General features: G+C 43.6%; 1 protein-coding gene across 2 annotated transcripts in view; it reads right to left on the bottom strand.

Annotated features, from left to right (window-relative positions):
* The window catches only part of PFKL (phosphofructokinase, liver type), a 254,617-nt gene that overhangs the window by 150,293 nt on the left and 81,232 nt on the right, over positions 1-23,092 (bottom strand). For both annotated transcript variants that reach the window (XM_056533478.1, XM_056533479.1), the window contains exons 8-9: positions 5,224-5,319; positions 2,937-3,029 (exon numbers count right to left, since the gene is read on the bottom strand). In XM_056533478.1, the coding sequence (XP_056389453.1) occupies positions 2,937-3,029; positions 5,224-5,319 (189 nt within the window). The remainder of the gene's footprint in view (positions 1-2,936; positions 3,030-5,223; positions 5,320-23,092) is intronic.

Raw genomic sequence — 23,092 nt, 5'->3', positions numbered from 1 at the left:
ACCCCGTCATCATCCAGACCCTCATCATCCCCTTGTCATCATCCCACACCCCCCCTTCATCATCCCCTTGTCATCATCCCACACCCCCCCTTCATCATCCCCTTGTCATCATCCCACACCCCCCCTTCATCATGCCCTTGTCATCATCCCACACACCCTTCATCATCCCCTTGTCATCATCCCCTTGTCATCATCCCCTTGTCATCATCCCCTAGTGAACTATCCGCCCTCAGTGGTCTTCAACCTGCGGACCTCCAGAGGTTTCAAAACTACAACTCCCAGCAAGCCCGGGCAGCCATCGGCTGTCCGGGCTTGCTGGGAGTTGTAGTTTTGAAACCTCTGGAGGTCCGCAGGTTGAAGACCACTGCGGCCTTCGACATCATCCAGCCCCCTCTCACCCCCTTTAGTTCTGTACTCACCTCCGCTCGGCACTGGTCCGGTGCTGCAGGACTGTCCGGTGAGGAGGTCGTCCGGTGGGATAGTGGTTCCGGGCTGCCATCTTCACCGGGGGCGCCTCTTCTCCGCGCTTCGGGCCCAGAATAGAGGCGTTGCCTTGACGATGACGCAGAAGGATGTTGGTAATGAACGTACCTCTGCGTCGTCGTCAAGGCAACGTGACTATTCTGGGGCCGGGCCCGAAGCGCTTAGAAGAGGCCTCCCCGGTGAAGATAGCTGCACGGAACCACTATCCCACCGGACGACCTCCTCACCGGACAGTCCTGCAGCACCGGACCAGTGCCGAGCAGAGGCGAGTACTGTACAGAACTAAAGGGGTGAGAGGGGGCTGGATGATGTCGAAGGCTGCAGTGGTCTTCAACCTGCGGTTGAATCCTGACAATCTTTGCTTAGTGATTCGGAATATATGGGAGCTACAAAAGCAAGATTAATTAAATAAACAGACAGACAACAGTGAGAAAACCTGTAGAAAGGAGTGTAAGGCACACCTTATTCCAGTTGTAGCCTATTTAAAGTGACTGTACTCAGGCGGGGCCCACAGTAGGCAGAGAAGGCCAGGTTCACCCATTGTGGATTCTTGCTATACTCTTAGTGGCTCTTTGCACGGCTTGGCTGCTGTGGTCAGCAAAAGCTTCAGCCGCAGCCTAGTAATTGTCATCAGGGACGTAACTGCATAATACAGTTATAAAACTTGTATAACCCCACAATTTTTTTTTTTTTTTTTTTTAAAGAGTGGCTGTCACACCCACAAAATAATACTGTTTTTATTTCAGTCAAGAACCACAACAACAAAAATTTCTAAATCTTGTGCAGCATCACTTGCTATTTCAAAATAGTCTCTGCATCAACATTTTAGCACTAGTCTATTTTTCTCTGGATACACTTTTTAAAGTGTACATTGAAAGTTCATCTGCACCTAGTTTAGCACTACATGTTGTTTCTGGATTAGAATCAGGACAATACTAGATATACTAATCCAGACAAACTGGTCTCGTACTATACGGACTAAGTTATACCTTTCACCCCACCTCCTTTCTCCTTCACCATTCTGATATTCCTGCCTCGTCCTACAGTTTCCATTCTGTGCCACCTGGTCAATACTGCAAGAGCTTATATCCCAGCTCTGAGGAAGCATCTGGAACCCCTATCCACATGCCCAGAATATATAGCATATTGAAGAGTGCATTGCCCACCTTCATCACCACACAGACCACTACTCTAAGACTGGTTTTATTGGACCGAAATATTGTGCAATGCTGTGCAACTGAACCCCCATCCCCAGGCTGTTAGGGAACACCCCCAAACCGCTACATTTAGTATCCTGTTGGCTGTTGTCTCTGGTCTGTGTGCTCATTTTGTGTTGTCCCATTTTTCGTTTTCCCCTCTTTTCCTGCTCCCCTCTGTTCCTTTATTTATTTTTTTTTTTTTTGCGCTTTTCGTTTCCCTGCTCCTTTAATTCCCCTTGGTTTTGCCATTGGCATTTGCAATATGTTCTTATATAATAGGCTACTTGACAAGGGTCGTTTGGTACTCTCTGCAGGCCTCCACCATAACCTGTTCCCTTTCTCTGTTTTATTTACTTCCCTCTGCAAAAGGATGATTTTGCTTAAAATTCGAAAAAAAAAAAATTATTAATACAAAGAAACAGAATCACATAGTGTGACACTAGATACTCCTCAAAACCCAGGCACAGACCCTGAAATCTAAGAGACCATCAGAAAAAATTTTTTTTGACTGTTTACTTAAATTCAGATGACTGAACCTGTACGGAGTACGTCATGATACCATGTTAAAAGGTCTCCAGAGAAGCCCCAGAGTTCAATAGAACAAATACAGCCTATGCTATAAAATATTATATATAAGTGGGTGAGTATTTACCTCAGGGCGAGGCCTCCACTCCTGGTGTAACGGAGCTTCAGAAGGCCATTAAGCACTCCGCGGGCATTCTGGGTAGGGGAATATGCAAAGCAGCTCATTACATCATCTTTTCAAGTAATGTTCCCTGGTATCAGCTTAGCTCCTGTTAAGGAATATAAAAAGCCGATCAGGATTTTATGCCAAGCCAGACTACTCCCCAACTTCCCTTTTGGGGAGTAGTCTGGCTTGGCATAAAATCCCAATCAGCTTTTTATATTCCTTAACAGGAGCTAAGCTGATACCAGGGAACATTACCTGAAAAGGTGATGTAATGAGCTGCTTAGCATAATTATATATATATATATATATATATATATATATATATATATATATATACATATATATATATATTTTTTTTTTTTTTTTTTTTTTCCAGAACACAAAATGTTTTATGTCCCACAAAGAAAACATATAAATGCATAAAACATATCAGAATGTTAACAGTATCTCCACCTAAACACACTTTGTTAGATGACCGTTCATTTATCCACAAAGAATAGGAATATACAGTTTATCAAATGCTTGTAGCATCCAGTAACCCTGGCTTAAGTGCTTTCAGTTACCAAAACTCTGTCAAAGGCTGATGGGGTTCCTCCTCTCTGCACATGTCCAAGAACAGTGACCCTAGTATCAAAGCCCAAGCGTTGAACAACCAGCTGTTCAGAGAATGAAAGAAAAAAGGAATATATTAGTAAAAACAGCCCTTTCCGCACAATGTACATGAACTAAAAAAAATGGTGGTTCCAAAATAACTAAATGTAATGTTCAAACTCAATGGTGTTTTACAGTTGTCTACTTACCGCTAGGCAAAATAAAGTATTTAATGGCTCATGGAGATTAACAGACTCCAAATAAGACTATATTAGAGAAGTTTTGGTTAAGATTTTGTGTTCTTAGATTTTGGGCAGTTGTTCATACAAATGCTTGTCTTACCAATGTTATATAGATTTTGGGATATTACGTGATACTTTTTAACTCCTAAAAACAGATTTTTTTGTCAGACAGTTTTACAGTAGGTAAAGAGAATCAAAACTCTAAAAAGAACATCCCCCTTGTCAACAACTTTCTGCACATCAATTTTGACACCGATCTGATGTGACAAGTGTGAATATACAAGAAAAAACTAGTCTAATCAAAAAATAAAAATGGAAAATAAATACATTTACACACAATTAGTGAGTGATATCACAATACCACTCATATCCAAAATATATCCAATGTATGTAAAATATAAATGGCTCCCTTTGTTGCTACACTTCTTACGAATGGGATTTCACTACGCCTAAACAATACAGAAAACAAAAAGACAAAAAAACAGGGAGCGGACCAGTCCACTCCCCTGCTGTTTGTTTTCGACATTCCAAAGTGATAAACATCTGAAAATAGGGTCATAAAGTCAATACAGAGTAAAAAAGCAGATCTTTTGTAGCTGTCTATCTACTACTTTTTATGGAAGTAGCGTGCCTGTGCCAGTTAGATGAATGGCTATGTAATGACGGTGTCCAAGCCAAGCAATATACTGTACTGCTGATCTGGAAATTTTACACTTCTAGAAAGCTATTTGGAATGCCCAGGTACAATTACAATATGCTGTTTGTTTTATATAAATCTCATTTCCTTTTGATTTGTCCAGATTCTCAATGGAGCACTTTGGGAATGTTCTCATGTGTATGACTTGTGTATACTATTTTAGTTGATGTGGCATGCAGGGGTTATCTGTCATATTGATTACCCTTTCCCCTCTGATATGGCTCTTCTAATGCAGCCTACATTTCAAATGGTGTCTATGGCTTGGCACAGGGGACAACGTCTCAAATCCACTTGCTCTGAGTTTTAAGTGCAGAAAGTCATAGATCAGTGCTATAGTACATCGGTCACCAAACATTGCAGAGTCTCTGTATTTCCATGAAATATAGCTTCAACCTCTTTTTTTTGTGGTAGGTTTTTCCCTGTCTGCTCTTACATGCAGGAGGCAGGGAACGCTAAAGAATCTGCACACAGAAGATACAGGCGATGCGATCGCATTCAGCACTCTACTTCTTAACTCCCCCGTCGTCCCTGTGTGCTTCCTGCTTGCCGGCACGCGCGTCCCTGCCTCCTAGGGCACGCACACACTGGCTCGGTAAATTTAAAAGGCACAGTACACATTTAATTGGTTCCTTCTGCTGCATGACCCTATAAGTATTTCCTTTTGACCCTTGCTGGATCTTTGTGCCGTATCAGCCTTAGAGAAAGCGTTCAGTTAGTGTCTTGCCTTGCCGTGTATTTGACCCTATTGCTACGCATCCTGACCTTGTGCCGCCTGCCCTCTGACCTACTGCTACGTGACCTGACCATGCTACTGTGCCGCCAGCCCTGACCTCCTGCCTGTCTTGATTACATCTTGCCTCATCCTTCCTTCATGTGCCACATTACCTCGGCCGCCTGTGTGGACGAGTCGTATCAGAGGTAGCGACCTGTGTGCCGCCACCTTAGACTCCACTCCCTGGTACGGACTACGTCATCATCCTCACAGGTTAGGCGGATCCACTACACCTCAGCCATTACAACCATTAACAGCACTGGGGAATATAGAAGTATCATAGAATACTATATACACTTGCCAACAGTAAAATTTTTCTCCTAGGCAGTAGTTTTAGTGGTAGAAACCAAACTGTAATAAGCTAACACTAAAACACAAATAAGCTGGACAACAATACTAGCAAACTCAATGATAAATACCTTTAACCAAATCTAACTTTTCCTTTCATAAAATTACAACTTGTATGCAAGTTACTAAGAAGTGCAGAGGATTAATATACATGGTGTTCATACACATTGCAACACTTTAAACATCTAGACGGAACATACCTCTTTCACATAACTAGAAGTAATTGGCTCCCCATTCCTATCAATGGCTCCTTCAGCAATAATAATGATGTTTAGTCTTGAACCTCGACTTCGAGACTGCATTAATTAAAAAAAATAATAAAAATAAGTACATCAAATACACCAAAATTGTGTTCACTTTAATAATGAGTATAGCATGTCAAAAGCATTGTCTTTTAGTTCCAGTAAATATATATTTATATGTAGAAAACATTAATGGGGTCATTGCCAGTGTGTTGCAGTATACGTCGGCATCCTTATTTTTACAGGTTTCCAACATATACCAGCAAAGTACTGGTATAACAAGACATGAGTCAAGCATAAGAAAAAGTATGTTTTATGCTTTCATTTTTTTCCCAGCTGAGTAAGGCCTGCCGTCACCGTAGGCCCCATTCACACAGCAAAATAAACCAGCACAAGGACTGCTGAAATGCACACAGTCTCCATAGATGGTAATGCATTTTCAAGCAGATTCAGCAGAAGAAATTGACATGTTCATTTTTTAGTGGAGTCTGGAATTCAAATTTCTTTTATTTTATTTTCTTTTAAACTTAAATTTTTATTGAAAATTTTCTTACAATTGGACAATATATGAAATGTATATGCAGTTAACAAAAGTTTCACATATAATAATGGTTGTACAAAAGTGCACAGTTATGTCAAGAAAAATACCACTTTTACGGATGGGAACATCAAGGTAAAACATAAAAGAAAACAGGAAATAAAAACTAACATAGGAAGGAAAGGGTAAGGCTCCACAGAATCATTGTTTCCCCACGAAAATTCTGCCATGTGCACAGTGAAGCAGAATCTCATTGTAAATATTAGGGGCCTGCTGCAAAAGAATTACCAAGCTGAATTTTATTGCCCAATTCCACTCAGAAAGTCCATGTGAAAATGGAGACATATTATGCAATGTATTCCGCTTTGATTCCACCAAAAGAAAGTGGTGGAATTTCAGGGGTGGAACTTAAGCGGCAAAATGACTGCCACTGAAATTCCATAGTCTGCACTGTGCAGCAAAATCCAATTGACTGCAATGGAATTCTGCTTCACCGGAATTTGCAACAGTAATTTCTAAGTGTAATAACGCTCGACAATTCTGTAGTGTGAACCTAGCCTTATAAGTGCATCTAGAAGTTTCCATTCAGAACAGAAACATTTACAGCTGAAAGGGAAAGTTCAAAATAATAAGTTCTCAAACATTGCAGTCAAACCAAGTTTTGTGCTGTGATTCTGCAAAACTGCTACATTTTGACGTTATTTTATGCATTTAATCTGACACAAACATAGGATTTGACTGCATAGTGTGAACGCTCACTAAGGCTTTATTTGCCTAGCTCTGCTACAGTTTTTTGTGAGGAAAATATATTTATGCCAAAGAGGGGATAAAATTAATTGACTGCTTGAGTTAATGCACCTAAAAATGCTCCAGTAAGATGCGTGGCATAAAACGGGCTAGTGCTGTAGCGGGGGACGGGGACGGGCTAGCAAAAAAAAAAAATAAAAAAAATAGGATGGTGGGAGCTACCCTTTAAGTGCCTCAATGACAGTCCTCCTGCCCGACTGGCACTCCCTGGATGAACCTACTTCTAACACAAAAATCTGTACAAGAATTGCAGAGATATTCATCTTGATGCTAATATGGCTAATATTACGCCAGGATACAACTTTTCTTTTTTTCTTTACTTGCCCAGAATGCCGGCATTTAAAAAAAAATATATATATAATAATAATACTTGATCTGCCTTCCGCCACTCCCCCAATGCCTCCTGTATCCTGTTCCGGGCCTCCTTGCCAGCCACATTCATGTCCTGCCTCAGCAGTAATGTGACGTATTGGGCACCAGGAAGATAACTGGGACAGAGGCTCAATACATCACAAGGCTGTTGAGACCATCACCGGCTGAAGCGGGACACCCCTGCAGCCGGCTATTGTCTGACCCACAGTGAGTTGACCACAAGAAACAGGAAGAGGATCGCTGCAGAGACCGGTAGTGGGATACTGAATGCACTGGGGAAGGGGTGGAAGGTAAGTCCAGTTAGATTTTTTTTAAATGCCATTCTGGGTAAGTTTAGAAAAAAAAAAAATAGTTATATCCTGGAGCACTCCTTCAACTGAAAGAAGCAGGCTGCTTGTGTACATGCATAACACCATGCCCACTTCTACACATTATTCTGCCCCCTCCATATATACATCTATTCATCCCCTCTTCCACAGCATGTCCATGAAGGGCGAAGGGTTATCTGCCTTAGCGGGCGAGAAATAGCACTGAACATCGGCCCGATGAAGTTAAAAAGAAATTACTAAATATTAGCAGCAAAATGAATATCGCCTGAACAGCTGCACTGATTTTCACCCAGTAAATCGTTCAAAACACTAACACACACACTATCTACAGGTATATTCAGGTTAGTGCGGTTGACCTTACTGTATCGTTTTAATTGTATTGACCAAAAGAAACAGTGCACTGCGTAAAACGAAAGCCCCAAAAGTTGCAGAATTGCATTTTTATTTTTATTCCCCCTTACAAAAAAATTTGTTTTTGTTTCACTGTAGATTTTATGATAAAATGAAAAAGGTGTCATTACAAAGTACAATTGGTCACAAAAAACACTCATATGGCTCTGTGGATGGAAAAATAAAAGTTACATTTCTTAAAAAGTAGGAGGAGGAAAAAACAAAAAACTGTTGTCTTTAAAGGGGTACTCCAGGGAAGTCGAACATAAAAATAACTGTTCTGTGTCCCCTGTAGTTATTCATGTGGTTATTGCAGCTCCTTTAGCCCCTGGTGTCTGCTAAATACCTTTTCCTTGTTTGCATCACAAACTACAACTACCAGAAGTCAGTGCAGCTCTGTGTAATGGCTGCCAGCCAACTGCTTTCATTATCTGTGTGCATGCTTACACTGCAGCTCACACACACACACACTGTACATGTCTTTTCTTTCAGACTATCCTTCCCCCAGCAATAAATCTTGCTATTCTCTGAATAGCAGAAGTCAGTGATTAGATTTTCAGCAGAAAAACAGCAGCTATGTGCTCAGTTGTGACTAAGAATCTTCACTGCTTTTCTCTCACAGCTCACAAGCTCTCACACAGGGAGGGGAGGTGTGGCTGTACAGCCAGAGCTCTACACCAAACAGAAATCAGACAGAAATCAGGTGGTGTTGTCTTGAAGGGATTACATTTTTCTCTCACTTGCTGCAAGTAAGTGACAGCTGAAAAAGGGAAACTGCTGTATATAGCTAATGAATGATATTTAGACAAATACATAGGTTGGTGAGAGGGAAAGGATGGGCTATGGGTTTAGTTCCCCAGAGTACCCCTTTAAGGCCAAAACAATCTGCACTCTTAAGGGAGTAATACAATGCTGCATAGCACCTCTAAAATAAAAAAAAGGGTATACATTTTATATCTAAGCTCTGGTAAAAAGGAGTTTAAAGGAGTAGCTTTTTGCAGTAAAACTTTATCACCTATCCAAAGCATAGGATATATTTTAGATTTGGGGGGGGGGTCCGATCACTAGGATCCCGTGATCTCCTGCACAGGGCCCCCGGCTCTTTCTAGTTTAGGGTGTGTGTCGACTCCTGTATGAATCGGCGTCTGAAAAGCCCCCTTTATGGATCTCTATGGGAGAGCCAGAGATACCCGAACGCTATACCGCCTGCTCTCCCATAGAGATACATGGAGGGGGGGGGGGGGTGTCGGCCACTGCTTCATGCACACAGAAGATCACAAGGGGCCTCAGTGGTCGTGGACCCCCAGCGATCTAATACCTAAAAACAGAAGTTAGGTGCAAGTCAATAGGGAATTATGAAATGCCATACCCACTAGATGTAGTTTTTGCTATTTATTTACTCCTCTTCAGCTTTTTTCTGTGTTTTTGGGCTGAGGGAAAGTTTTGTTTAAATCACGGCATGTTAAGACTTTTTTTTTCCTAAAATCTTTGCGTTTCTCTCCCACAGAGAGAAAAAACAGCATTAAGAACGCAATGTGGGTTTCACACTGGCATTTTTATAAGGGGGGGTGGACAGGAAAAAAAAATCTCACATGGAAAAAAATGCAATTTCTACACAAAAGGTACAATGAACAGAAAAAAATGTAAAAATTCAGCAAAAAAAGCAGTGGCAGTTTTTCTAGCGTTATTAAATTTTTTTGTTGAAACCTAGCCTTAGAAGTATGGAACTGCTGGAGGAAGGTGAGTAGAGTCTAATTGAGTAAAAATAATTACTGGATCTAATGGAAGATATGTTTTGGTCCGCAAAATACCCCTTTAAATAAGGCTGCAATGCCTAATGCAGAGTATGGGCACAGTTTGTAAAACAAAAATAAAGCAGATTCTTATTTTCCATAAGATTTAAATAATGTTCTTCTAATGAAGAGTTTGTCAACACGGTGGTGCTAAATTGGACATTTAGCACAACTCTTGATATTATCCTGTGATGTTGCAGTAAGAGAACAGTGTTCTTTGTAAGACTGCAGATTTACCAGCTACATCTTGCAAAAAATGAAATTAAATACATACAATAAATAAATCTGTCTAAAAGTTTTTGGAGCTATTGTTAAGCCCTGGTAAACAATTGCAGGCAACATACTGCAGACAAATATCTGTGTATCCATCAAATGTTTATCTGCTTTGCATTACTTGCATTAAAAAATAAATAAATAAAAAACCTCATAATCAAGAAAAACAATAGTCCCTTCTCTGATGTCATGAGGCTCCTTCTTCACACAAAAAATTAGAAACTCACCACTATTTTAACTGACAAACATGAATTGCCAATGGATTTGGTTATGTTAGATTTCCTACCCACAACCAATTACACTCTAAAATAACCAACGTAGTGATGCTTTACTATGTTTTTTTTCTATTTCTTTTCCTGCTTTCATTTCTCTTGATGTTCCTCCATGCCATTTCCTATAGGTACTATTTTTATGCTTCATATCCCCCTGCAAAATGTCCTTGTTGTGTCTATTTGAGCCTTTTAAAGGGTTTGTGCACTGCCCTGCTTTTCGGAGCTCCGCACGCAGCTTCCGGAAGTTCATTACTCCGAACGCGGTGTGCGGGCTTCCGTGTTCGTGACCGCCGGGCGTGATGTCACGCCCGCCCCCTCTACCAAAGTCTATGGGAAGGGGCCGTGACAGCGGTCGGAGTGTGGAAGCCCGCACACAGCGTTCGGAGTAATGAACTTCCGGACGCTGCGTGCGGAGCTCCGAAAAGCAGGGCAGCGCACAAACCCTTTAACAAAAACTCTTGACACTAAAATAACTGTCTCTTCCCTTTACTTTATCATCTTTCTCTCCATATCCTTGCCAGCCTTGTTGGGCCTTGGATTTTTTTGAAGTTTAGTTTTAAGCCTAAGGCAAAACTTCTTCTCCTTTGCATTTCACCCTGCAAAATTGTGGATGGGGAATTATTTTTTGTCTGCTATTAACCCCTTAACCCCTTAAGGACATAGGGCGTATCCATACGCCCCCGTTTCCAAGTCCTTAAGGACCGAGGGCGTATGGATACGCCCTGAGCATTTCCGGCCCCCACCGCTAGCCGGAGGGGAGCCGGAGCCGGATGCCTGCTGAAATCGTTCAGCAGGCATCCCGGCATATCGCCCAGGGGGGTCATTATGTCCCCCCATGTCGGCGATTGCCGCAGATTCCGGGTCAATCTGCGGCAGATTCCGGGTCAATCGGGTCTCCAGTGACCCGATGACCCGGAATTACTGGCTGATCGGGGCCGTCAGAGACGGCCCCGAACAGCCAGAGCCAGCAGGGGTGAGGTGGCACTGGTGCCACCTCACGATCGCCCTGATTCGTCGGCCGGATTACCGGCCGACCAATCAGGGCGCCTACTGCGGGTGTCACTCCCGCAACCCGCTCCGCCCCTCTTCCGGAGGACGTGAGCGGGTGCGGGAAGACGACCCCCGGTGCTGGGGACCCCGATCCCCGGCGTCCCTGTTGGGATCGGGGCCCCAGGAGCAGCGGCGGCGGCGGAGACGACGAGGGACTGACCTGTGCGGCTGGATCGTTGGAGGTGAGTGACAGCCTCCTGCTGTTGCTTAGCAACAGCTCCCAGCATGCAACAAGGGCATGCTGGGAGCTGTAGTTATGCAACAGCAGGAGGCAGACCACCACAACTCCCAGCATGCCCTTATGGGCATGCTGGGACTTGTAGTTTTGCAACAGCTGAAGGCATATTCTTTCTATGTAAAAGTGTACCTTCAGCTGTTGTGTAACTACAACTCCCAGCTTGCACAAGCTAAAGTGCATGCTGGGAGTTGTAGTGGTGCATCTGGTGGTTGCATAACTACAACTCCCAGCATGCCCGTTTGCTGTCGGTGACTGCTGAGAGTTGTAGTTTTGCAACAGCTGAAGGCACACTGAGTTAAGTAGTAAACCAGTGTGTCTCCAGCTGTTGCATAACTACAATCCCCAGCATCCCCAGCCAATGTAGTATGCCTCCGGCTGTTGCATAACTACAAGACCCAGCATGCCCTTCCGCTGTCCGTACATGCTGGGGGTTGTAGCTTTTGCAACAGCTGAAGGCACACTGGTTGCAAAACACTGAATTTGTTACCAAACTCGGTGTTTCACAACCTGTGTGTCTCCAGCTGTTGCAAAACTACAACTCCCAGCATGCACTGATAGACCGTACATGCTTGGAGTTGTAGTTTTGCAACAACTGGATGTTTCTCCCCCCCCCCCCCCCAATGTGAACGTACAGGGTACACTCACATGGGCGGAGGATTACAGTAAGTATCCGGCTGCAAGTTTGAGCTGCGGCAAATTTTCTGTCGCAGCTCAAACTACTGTGAACCCCCCCGCCCGTGTGACTGTACCCTAAAAACACTACACTACACTAATACACAATAAAATAAAAAGTAAAAAACACTACATATACACATACCCCTACACAGCCCCCCTCCCCTCCCCAATAAAAATGAAAAATGTCTGGTACGTCACTGTTTCCAAAACGGAGCCATCAGCGGTTGCAAAACTACAACTCCCAGCATGCACTGATAGACCGTACATGCTGGGAGTTGTAGTTTTGCAACAGCTGGATGTTCCCCCCCCAATGTGAACGTACAGGGTACACTCACATGGGCGGAGGATTACAGTAAGTATCCGGCTGCAAGTTTGAGCTGCGTCAAATTTTCTGCCGCAGCTCAAACTGCCAGCGAGAAACTACTGTGAACCCCCGCCCGTGTGACTGTACCCTAAAAACACTACACTACACTAACACACAATAAAATAAAAAGTAAAAAACACTACATATACACATACCCCTACACAGCCCCCCTCCCCAATAAAAATGAAAAACATCTGGTACGCCACTGTTTCCAGAACGGAGCCTCCAGCTGTTGCAAAACAACTACTCCCAGTATTGCCAGATAGCCACTGACTGTCCAGGCATGCTGGGAGTTTTACAACAGCTGGAGGCCCCTGTTTGGGAATCACTGGCGTAGAATACCCCTATGTCCACCCCTATGCAATCCCTAATTTAGGCCTCAAATGCGCATGGCACTCTCACTTTGGAGCCCTGTCGTATTTCAAGGCAACAGTTTAGGGCCACATATGGGGTATCGCCGTAGTCGGGAGAAATTGGGCTTCAAATTTTGTGGGGTATTTTCTGCTATTACCCTTTTTAAAAATGTAAAATTTTTGGGAAAACAAGCATTTTAGGTAAAAAAAAATTTTTTTTTTTACATATACAAAAGTCATGAAACACCTGTGGGGTATTAAGGTTCACTTAACCCCTTGTTACGTTCCCCGAGGGGTCTAGTTTCCAAAATGGTATGCCATGTGTTTTTTTTTTTGCTGTTCTGGCACCATAGGGGCTTCCTAAATGCGGCATGCCCCCAGAGCAAAATTTGCTTTCAAAAAGCCAAATGTGACTCCTTCTCTTCTGAGACCTGTAGTGCGCCAGCAGAGCAATTTTCACCCCCATATGGGGTGTTTTCTGAATCGGGAGAAATTGGGTTTCAAATTTTGTGGGGTATTTTCTGCTATTACACTTTTTAAAAATGTTAAATTTTTGGAAAACCAAGCATTTTAGGTAAAAAAAAAAAAAATTTTTTTTACATATGCAAAAGTCGTGAAACACCTGTGGGGTATTAAGGTTCACTTTACCCCTTGTTACGTTCCCTGAGGAGTCTAGTTTCCAAAATGGTATGCCATGTGTGTTTTTTTGCTGTCCTGGCACCATAGGGGCTTCCTAAAGGTGACATGCCCCCCAAAAACCATTTGACGCTCCTTCCCTTCTGAGCCCTCTACTGTGCCCGCTGAACAATTAACATAGACATATGAGGTATGTGCTTACTCGAGAGAAATTGGGTTTCAAATACAAGTAAAAATTTTCTCCTTTTTACCCCTTGCAAAAATTCTAAAATTGGGTCTACAAGAACATGCGAGTGTAAAAAATGAAGATTTTGAATTTTCTCCTTCACTTTGCTGCTATTCCTGTGAAACACCTAAAGGGTTAATACACTTACTTAATGTCATTTTGAATACTTTGGGGGTGTAGTTTTTATAATGGGGACTTTTATGGGGCATTTCTAATATGAAGGCCCTTCAAATCCACTTCAAACGTGAACTGGTCCATGAAAAATAGCGAGTTTGAAAATTTTGTGAAAAATTTCAAAATTGCTGCTGAACTTTGAAGCCCTCTGGCGTCTTCCAAAAGTAAAAACTCATAAATTTTATGATGCCAACATAAAGTAGACATATTGTATATGTGAACCCAAAAAAAATATATTTTGAATATCCATTTTCCTTACAAGCAGAGAGCTTCAAAGTTAGAAAAATGCAAAATTTTCATTTTTTTCATCAAATTTGGTGATTTTTCACCAAGAAAGGATGCAAGTTACCATAAAACTTTACCACTAAGTTAAAGTAGAATATGTCACGAAAAAACAATCTCGGAATCAGAATGATAACTAAAAGCATTCCAGAGTTATTAATGTTTAAAGTGACAGTGGGTCAGAATTGCAAAAAACGCTCCGGTCCTTAAGGTGAAAAAGGGCTCGGTCCTTAAGAGGTTAAGGACCAAGGACGTACCGGTACGTCCTTGGTCCTGCTCTCCTGATATAACGCGGGGTTACACAGTAACCCCGCGTCAGATCACGGCGGGTCTGGCGTCATAGTGAAGCCGGGACCCGCCTCTAATAGCGCACAGCACCGATCGCGGCGCCGCACGCTATTAACCCTTTAGCCGCGCGCTCAGAGCTGAGCCGCGCGGCTAAAAGCGAAAGTGAAAGTTGCCGGCTAGCTCAGTCGGGCTGTTCGGGATAGCCGCAGCTAATCGCGGCATCCTGAACAGCTTACAGGACAGCGGGAGGGCCCATTCCTGCCTCCTCGCTGTCAGATCGCCGAATGACTGCTCAGTGCCTGAGATCCAGGCATGAGCAGTCATGCGGCAGAATCGTCGATCACTGGTTTTCTATGAGAAACCAGTGATCAATGATGAAGATCAGTGGGTGCAGTGTTATAGGTCCCTATGGGACCTATAACACTGCAAAAAAAAAAAAGTGAAAAAAAAAAAGTGAATAAAGATAATTTAACTCCTCCCCTATTAAAAGTTTGAATCACCTCCTTTTCCAATAAAAAAAAAGTGTAAATAAAACTAAACATATATGGTATCACCGCGTGCGGAAATGTACGAATTATAAAAATATATCATTAATTAAACCGCTCGGTCAATGGCGTGTGCGCAAAAAAATTCCAAAGTCCAAAATAGTGCATTTTTGGTTACTTTTTATATCATTTAAAAATGAATAAAAAGCGATCAATAAGTCCTATCAATGCAAAAAATGGTACCGTTAAAAACTTCAGATCACGGTGCAAAAAATTAGCCCTCATACCCCCCCATACACTGAAAAATAAAAAAGTTATAGGGGTCAGAAGATGACAATTTTAAACGTATTAATTTTCCAGAAGTCCGACAAAATCAAACCTATATAAGTAGGGCACCATTTTAATCGTATGGACCTACAGAATAAAGATAAGGTGTAATTTTTATCGAAAAATGTACTACGTAGAAACGGAAGCCCTAAAAAGTTACAAAACAGCTTTTTTTTCAATTTTGTCGCACAATGATTTTTTTTTCCGTTTCACCGTAGATTTTTGGGCAAAATGACTGACGTCTTTACAAAGTAGAATTGGTGGCGCAAAAAATAAGCCAGCATATGGATTTTTAGGTGCAAAACTGAAAGAGTTATGATTTTTTAAAGGCAAGGAGCAAAAAACGAAAATGCAAAAACGGAAAAAAAACCCGGTCCTTAAGGGGTTAAAGTGGACAGACATGTTTCCCGTCTCAGGTCAGTGATTGGAGCTGGCAGTTTTTGCGGAGAAAACTCATTATTAAGTTATTGAGGACCGGTACTCAGACTGGGAGTATATATATCACATCTTGATTTTTCACATGCCGGTTAGCTCAGCGGAGCTGTTCAGGATCATCGCGGTGAAATGGCGGCATCCCGAACAACTCACAAGACAGCGGGAGGTGTCTTACCTTGCTCCCGGCTATCTGATCGCCGTTTGATTGCTCCAAGCCTGAAATCCAAGCTTGAGCAATCAAGCGCAGAAAACACTGATCAATGCATTCCTATGGCAATGCATTGAACAGTGTAAGAGATCAGTGCATGCAGTTTGATAGCGACTAGAGGGGGCTATAACACTACATAAAAAAAAGTAAAAAAGTTAATAAATGTGATTTAACCCCTTCCCTAATAAAAATCTGAATCACCGCCCCTTTTCTCATTTTAAAAAAAAGTGTGTAAATAAAAATAAAAACAAACATGTGGTATCGCCGCGTGCGTAGATGTCCGAACCATAAAAATATACAGTTAATTAAACCGCACGGTCAATAGCGTACGCACACAAAAAAATCCAATGTCGAAAATAGCGTATTTTTGGTCACTTTTTACACCAAAAAAATGAATAAAAAGCGATCAAAAAGTCAGATCAAAACAAAAATGGTACTGAGAAAAACTTCAGATCATGGCACAAAAAATTTGCGCTTATACCGCCCAGTTCGTGGAAAAATAAAGTTATGGCGGTCAGAAGATGACAATTTTTTATTTTTATTTTTTTTAAACATTTTATTAAATTTTCTGTAACAAACAATACAGCCCCTTGAAAAGAAGCAAAACTGTGTTATAACAATACAATCAACAGAACTAAGATTTGCCCGCGCAGGGGCTGCAGAAGAAAAAAAGGCCACTATTGTTTAAGTAACCAGGCAGAAGAACCATATGGCTAAAGAGAACGAACATAATAATGCTGCAGAATCACTGCTGGTCTCTGGTCTGACAGGCGAAGAGACCCCAACGTATCCCCTAAGTCCCCTCTGCAGTACCACTCAGTAAATTCAAACGGCCGTACCATGTCTGCAATTCGGTAGCAGAGTACGCAGAAGTAAGAAACACCTCCCATTTTGAGAAAAATTTATGAATGCGGGTAGTCTTGTGCCTTTCTAGGTCTAGTCTGTCTGTGTGGCAGTACAGTTTTAATTGAGTTAAAAGAATATGGCGTGTGGGAGTGCTAGGAGATAGCCAAGAGGCAAAAAGAAATCTTAATGCCACTAGCAAAACAACATGTATCAGTTGAGGGATCTTGGGGAGTTGGGGCATATCATTGTCCGGTGGGCGAAATTGATGGAAGAGTAATGAGCGCGGGTTAAATGGTAATGTGATATTCCAAGTATCATGTATGTAGTCAAGGATCATGTGCCAGAATTCTGTAGTCTTGGTACAGGTCCACACCCCGTGCCACGTATCAGTCAGGGGAGTCGCACACTTAGGGCATTCCGTAATTCTATTAGGCAAATTAGGAGAGGGGAGAATTTTAAAACCGTATAACGCCTTATGAGCTAATTTTAAATAGGTTTCTCTCCATCTCTCGTTTATCACAGCTTTTCTTACTTTGTGCAAACCCTGTAAGATACATTCAGTTATGTCGTCCACTGGAATCCAGCTGGACCATGCTGCAAAGAGGGAGTCCGGGTCCAATTTGAGGAGAGGTTTTTTAATGGTGGGATATAAGTCAGTTATTGTGGTCTTTCGGGGGGAGGAGCCTATGAGATTGTCTATTACGTGAAAGGGAGCCTCGAGAGTCAGGTTGCTTAATCTGAGTCTACAAAATGAGTAGATCTGATTTAAATATAGTAGGTGATGAGAGGGGAGTTGATAAGAGACGAGTAACGTAGTAGGTGAAATCTAGGCCTTGGTATCGCAATCTATTAGATTTTCAGCTGTTAGGAGGCCTTTGGAGGCCCAGAGATCTAGCACCCGTGAGGGGATATCCTGAGGGAATATAACATGTCCATGGAGTGGGAAATGTTTAGACATTAGGTAGGGGAGTCTGAATAATTTGCAAACTTCTTTCCACGCTACAATTGTGTCTTGTAGGAGAATGGAATGTTTTATTTTAGGGGGCAGTTTCGCGTATGGCGTGTGCAGTAAGGCCGAAAGGCGCCATGGTGAAGCTAGGTCACTTTCGAGGGAGATGATAGTGTGGAAAGAAGAGGTGTGGATCCAGTCTACTACAAACCGGAAGAGGCAGGCTAGATTATAACCTCGGATATTGGGGAAGTTCAGACCACCTTCCAATTTACCCAGCATCAATTTCCTTAAAGCTATCCTCGGTCGTTTGCCCGCCCATATAAATTTTGTGAAGGCAGATTGCAACCGAGTAATGTCAGTATGGCGTAAAAGTAGCGGTAGAGTTTGAAGAGGGTAGAGGAGGCGGGAGAAACTGAACATTTTAATTAAGTGGCACCTTCCCATCAAGGATAGAGGTAAACCCATCCATTTACTAAGTTCTGCTTGTATTTTATGGAAGAGGGGGGGTAATTAAGCCTGTACAGAGTATCCGGAGTTTTACCTATTTTGATGCCAAGATAAGTGATAGAGGTAGACGCAAGTTTAATCCCCGTACCATTAATCAAACGTGTCCATCGTGGAGGAGAGGGACCTAAGGGAAGGATTTCAGATTTTGTAATGTTTATTTTATATCCTGAGAAACTACCAAAGGTTTTTTTTTTAAATCGAGCACTCGCTGCAGCGACTTTCCCGGTGCATTCATAAAGAGCAGAATGTCGTCTGCAAACATTGTCAGCATAGCTACTTCCTGACCTATTGTAATTCCCTGATAAAGATTAGGTTTCAGTAGGTAGGTAGATAGATTCTATCGCAAGATCAAACAATAGGGGAGAGAGTGGGCACCCTTGTCTCGTTCCTTTGCAGGGAGCAAAAGGAGTAGAGAGAATCCCCGGGGTGCTGACCCTAGCTTTAGGTGCTGTGTAAAGACCCGCTATAAAGTCCCTGAAAGACCCCCAGATCCCAAATCAATTCAGCACCAGCCCCAATCAGTCCCATTTGATATTATCAAAGGCCTTCTCGGCATCCAAGGTAACCAGGGCTGGCATATCGCCCGGACGGGGCTGGTGCTGCAATCTGTCTAGAACCGTCATTACCGTTCTTATATTGTTGGTGGCTGACCGGTTTTTGATGAAGCCAACTTGGTGGCAACCCACTAATAAGGGCATGAGTCTTGACAGACGATCTGCTAAAATTTTGGAGAGCAATTTAATATCCTGGTTTATTAGGGATATCGGTCGATAAGAATTGGGATCGCTGACATCTTTCCTTGGTTTGGGCAGGACTTTAATATGTGCCATAGAAGCTTCGGCGGACACGCTTCCTGTGGACAGGAATACAGAAAACACATCACACAGTACTGGGGATATCTGAGGGAGTAATGCTTTATAAAACTCCGCGGGGTACCCATCAGGGCCCGGAGATTTATTGTTAGTAAGCGAATTTATAGCAGATTGGATCTCTTCCACTGACACAGGGGCGTTCAAAGTGTCCCTCTGTTCAGAAGACAAGTGAGGATGGTCAAGGTTATTTAGAAAAGTCATCCCTTCTGTATCATTAGATGGGGTGTCTCTGTACAGGGATCCTAAAAAAAGTCGGCTAATGTTTTGTTAATACTGTGAGGAGTCGAGTGGATACCCCCCCCCCCACCCTTCTCCTTTGAGTTTGGTACCGGGGGCCAGTCGGCCTTTCGCAAGATTCGCTAGCAGACGGCCGCCTTGGTGCCTTGGCGGAAAAGGTCTGCCTCAAAATGGGATCTAGTCAGTCTCTCCAGCCTATCCAACCACAACTCAAAATGTGCTTTGGCCGTTTTCCACCTGTCATTGTGTTCGTCAGTAGGGGAGTGAAGAAAGCGTGTATAAGCCTGGTGTAATGCCTTACTCACAGACAGGAAATTGGTTTGTGAGGTGCGTTTGAACGAGGTCAGGTGTGAGATCAGTTCGCCCCTCAGCACAGTCTTACCCGTCTCCCAATAAGGAAGGGGATCAGAGCGGTGATTCCAGCCACCACCCCTGCAACCGTTCCAGAATAGATTCATCTCTACTTAAATGTGAGGGGAATTTCCACAGTATATCTGTGCCTTTTGGACATGTGGGTTGGAGGGAAAGAAGTATTGAAGAATGATCTGAGATTACCAAGTCTCCTATGGTTACTGAGCATAACCGTGTCTGGATATGCGTGGAAATGAAAAAGAAATCTATGCGTGACCAGGTCTGATGGGCATGGGAGAAATGCGTATATTCCCTAGCATCAGGGTGCGACATCCTCCACGCATCGAGCAGGTCAAGTTGATCAAGAAATGATGGGAGTACACAGTCTCTGCCTCGATGCATGAGTGATGCCGCTGAAGGTCCCATTCTGTCTATGAAAGGCTCCACAACTGTATTAAAGTCACCCCCCAATATTCTCAATGGTGTATTGTCAGATTGGAGTCGTGTGGTAATATCCCTGAAAAACGAGGCTTTTTCCCCATTTGGGGCATAGATATTGTAGACAGTAAAAATCACCCCGTTATGTTCTATTTGAAGGTGAGAAACCCTACCGTCCGTGTCAGTGGCATGAGATAAGAGCGAAAATGGAAAAGACTTAATCAACGTCAATACACCGGCTTTCCCTCCCACCGCAGGGGATCCATAGACCTGCCCAACCCACTGCTGCTGCATCCGAAAAAAATCATCTGCCGCTAGGTGATTCTCCTGCTATAGACTATGTCGGGGCGAGATTATTTCAGGTAGCGGAGTATGAGTCTACGTTTGTGTGGGGAGCGGAGACGATGTACATTCCATGAGATGAGGTTAGGCATTACCTACATTAAGTACAGGGGTATTAGACAGGAGCAAGAAAACTGAATTCCCACCGGAGCAGCAGCAGTGGACCGTGCAGACACAAATACAGCATTAGAAGAAAGTGAATAACATTATCATTGGAAATACAGACAATGGTGGAAGCTAGCAGATTAAGACATCTTGCGGAAACAAGAAAAAAAATTAAACTATAAAAATCAAGTAATAAAAATACCCAGGACAAGCCTCCAAAAATTGGGCAGGCACATCCATTAGGTTAAGGGACCTCCTTTTTCAGGCAGTGGAGAAAAAAGTGAGGACATAGCGAAAAAATCCTCAAACTAAAAGCAATCAAAAAGCAGACAGGGCTTGGAGGAACCCCCCCCCCTCCCCCCAGTCCCCTGAGAGGTCAGTCTTCCCTTATGAAAAGTCCCATTCAGTGAGTGCGGTAGAGGAGAACAAAAAAATAGACGAAAGTCCTGGCGCTGGGCAAAACGCCCATTTAGCAAGGTAGAACTCTACTGGTGGGTGGGCACAGTTGCATAGAAAAGGAAACAGATAAGGCATAGTAAGAAAAAATAAATGAACCTGAGGTCAGAGGTGTGCCGTCTCGAGTGATTCTACCCAGCATATTCGGGTAGGGAGCCGGTGAGAAGGAGATTAGCCCGGAGAATCATAGCCGTTGTGGTCTCGCTGATTCCGTGGGGAGCGTGGCCGTTTGCGATGGTCATGTTGAGTAGGGGAGCGAGGTCTGTCTCTGCGAGCCGATCTTGAGCGGTGATTTAATCTGGGGGATCTCTATCTGCTGGCCGTGCGCCAAGATCGTCTTGGTTGCGATGAGGATGGGGGGGGGGGGGAGGAGATCCAATGCTGCTCTACCCGCCTCTGGAGTTTTGTAAGTCGAAATAGTTCCGTCAGCATGAAACACACGGAGGAGTGCAGGATATTGTAGCTGAAACCTGCAGTTGGCATTATAAAGAGAGGTACACACCAAACTAAATGCCCTCTGGCGTTTCGCTACATCAGCTGAGAAGTCCTCAAATATAAGTAAGCACATTGCCTGCACTGTAAATGGTTTAGATTTCCTGCGATATGCCCTCAAAATGTCCACCTTGTCATTGAAGTCCAGGAGGCGGAGGATTACCTGGCGGGGTCTATGTGCAAGCGCTGCTGGGCAGGAGCGGAGTCAGCTGCGGAGCCAATACGGTGCGCCCTTTCCACCCTACAGGGATGGGACAAACCTAGAGCCTTAGGAACGTCCCGCTCACAGAAGTTTTGTAGCTCAGCAGATGTTATAGATTCCTTAACTCACACAATGCGTAGATTATTCCTCCTTGACCTGTTTTCTAGGTCCTCTAACTTCTCAGACATACGGGCAATGTCAATTTCAGCCGACTGTAAGCATCTTTTCAATGGTACATCGCCGTCCTCTAATGAAACACGGTGCTCCACCTCATTGAGATGGTTGGAATGGTCAGCCACCTCAATCTGTAAGTTCTGGAGTGCCGATCTGAGAGCATCCTCAACTAAGCGCTGGACACTGGGGGAGGTTTGCTGTGCTACAGTGGCCGCAAGCAGGCTATAGTCCATGACAGTAGTGGGAGAGGGACTGTGAGCAGCAATAAATGGTATAGTTGCAGCGCCCGATGCCTGTCCCTTTAAAAGAGTTTCCCCATGTATTGGTGACAGGCTGCCCATGGGCAGTCCATATTGTCACTCCCTTGTGTAATCTGTGCAGCCATCTGGGCAGGTAGTGGACTGGGAAGAGTAGCCCCTTTATCAGGAGGAGCCGCAAGGGCATATGGGAGAGATGACCTGGAGTTGTGCCGACAGTGCGGCAGAGGAACCATGCTGTGGGGGGGGGGGGGGGTCACGTCCTGGGTGAGCGTACCTTGTTGAGGAGAGCCGCGTCCCTGCAGAGAACGGTCTCCATCATAAAGCTGCGGTGGGAGAAGCGCTGCCGTCTGAGCAAAAGCAGCGGTCACAGCATAGCCGTCACTCCGAGGGTCGGTCAGATCTTGCGGCTGGGTCCTAGAGTGAAGCGGATCGCTCCTCTGCGCTGATCGGTCACAGGAATGCAGGTAGTGAAGGGGTGCTGAGGCATCCGTTGGAGCGGCAGCCATTACATGTGCTCCGCAGGTCGCAGTGGGAGGCAAGGACGGGGTCCCTGCAGGTTGCGAACCGGCTCTCTGCACATACCGATCCATGGTTGCGGTAGCGGGGAGGTCAGGGAGACTGCCGATGTCGGGGAACATGATGTATAGCTGGTATAATTGCAGTTAGGAGGCTGAGGGGAGCAGGAGCCCTCTTACTGCGCTGCCTCCATTGCCCACGCCGGAACCGGAAGTCTAAAGATGACACTTAAACGTATACATTTTCGTGCATGTAGTTATGATTTTTTCCAGAAGTACGACAAAATCAAACCTATTTAAGTAGGGTATCATTTTAATCATATGGACCTACAGAATAAAAATAAGGTGTCATTTTTACCGAAAAATATACTGTGTAGAAGCAGAAGCCCCCAAGTGTTACAAAATTGTGTTTTTTCTTCAATTTTCCGTTTTGCCGTAGATTTTTTGGTAAAATGACACGTCATTACAAAGTAGAATTGGTGGTGCAAATAAAAAATATAAATAAAAACACATATGGATTTTTAGGTGCTAAATTGAAAGGGTTATGATTTTTAAAATGTAAG

Source organism: Hyla sarda, chromosome 8, assembly GCF_029499605.1.
Source record: "Hyla sarda isolate aHylSar1 chromosome 8, aHylSar1.hap1, whole genome shotgun sequence".
NCBI classification, from domain to species: Eukaryota; Metazoa; Chordata; class Amphibia; order Anura; family Hylidae; genus Hyla; species Hyla sarda.
This window is presented reverse-complemented; position numbering and strand designations above follow the sequence as displayed.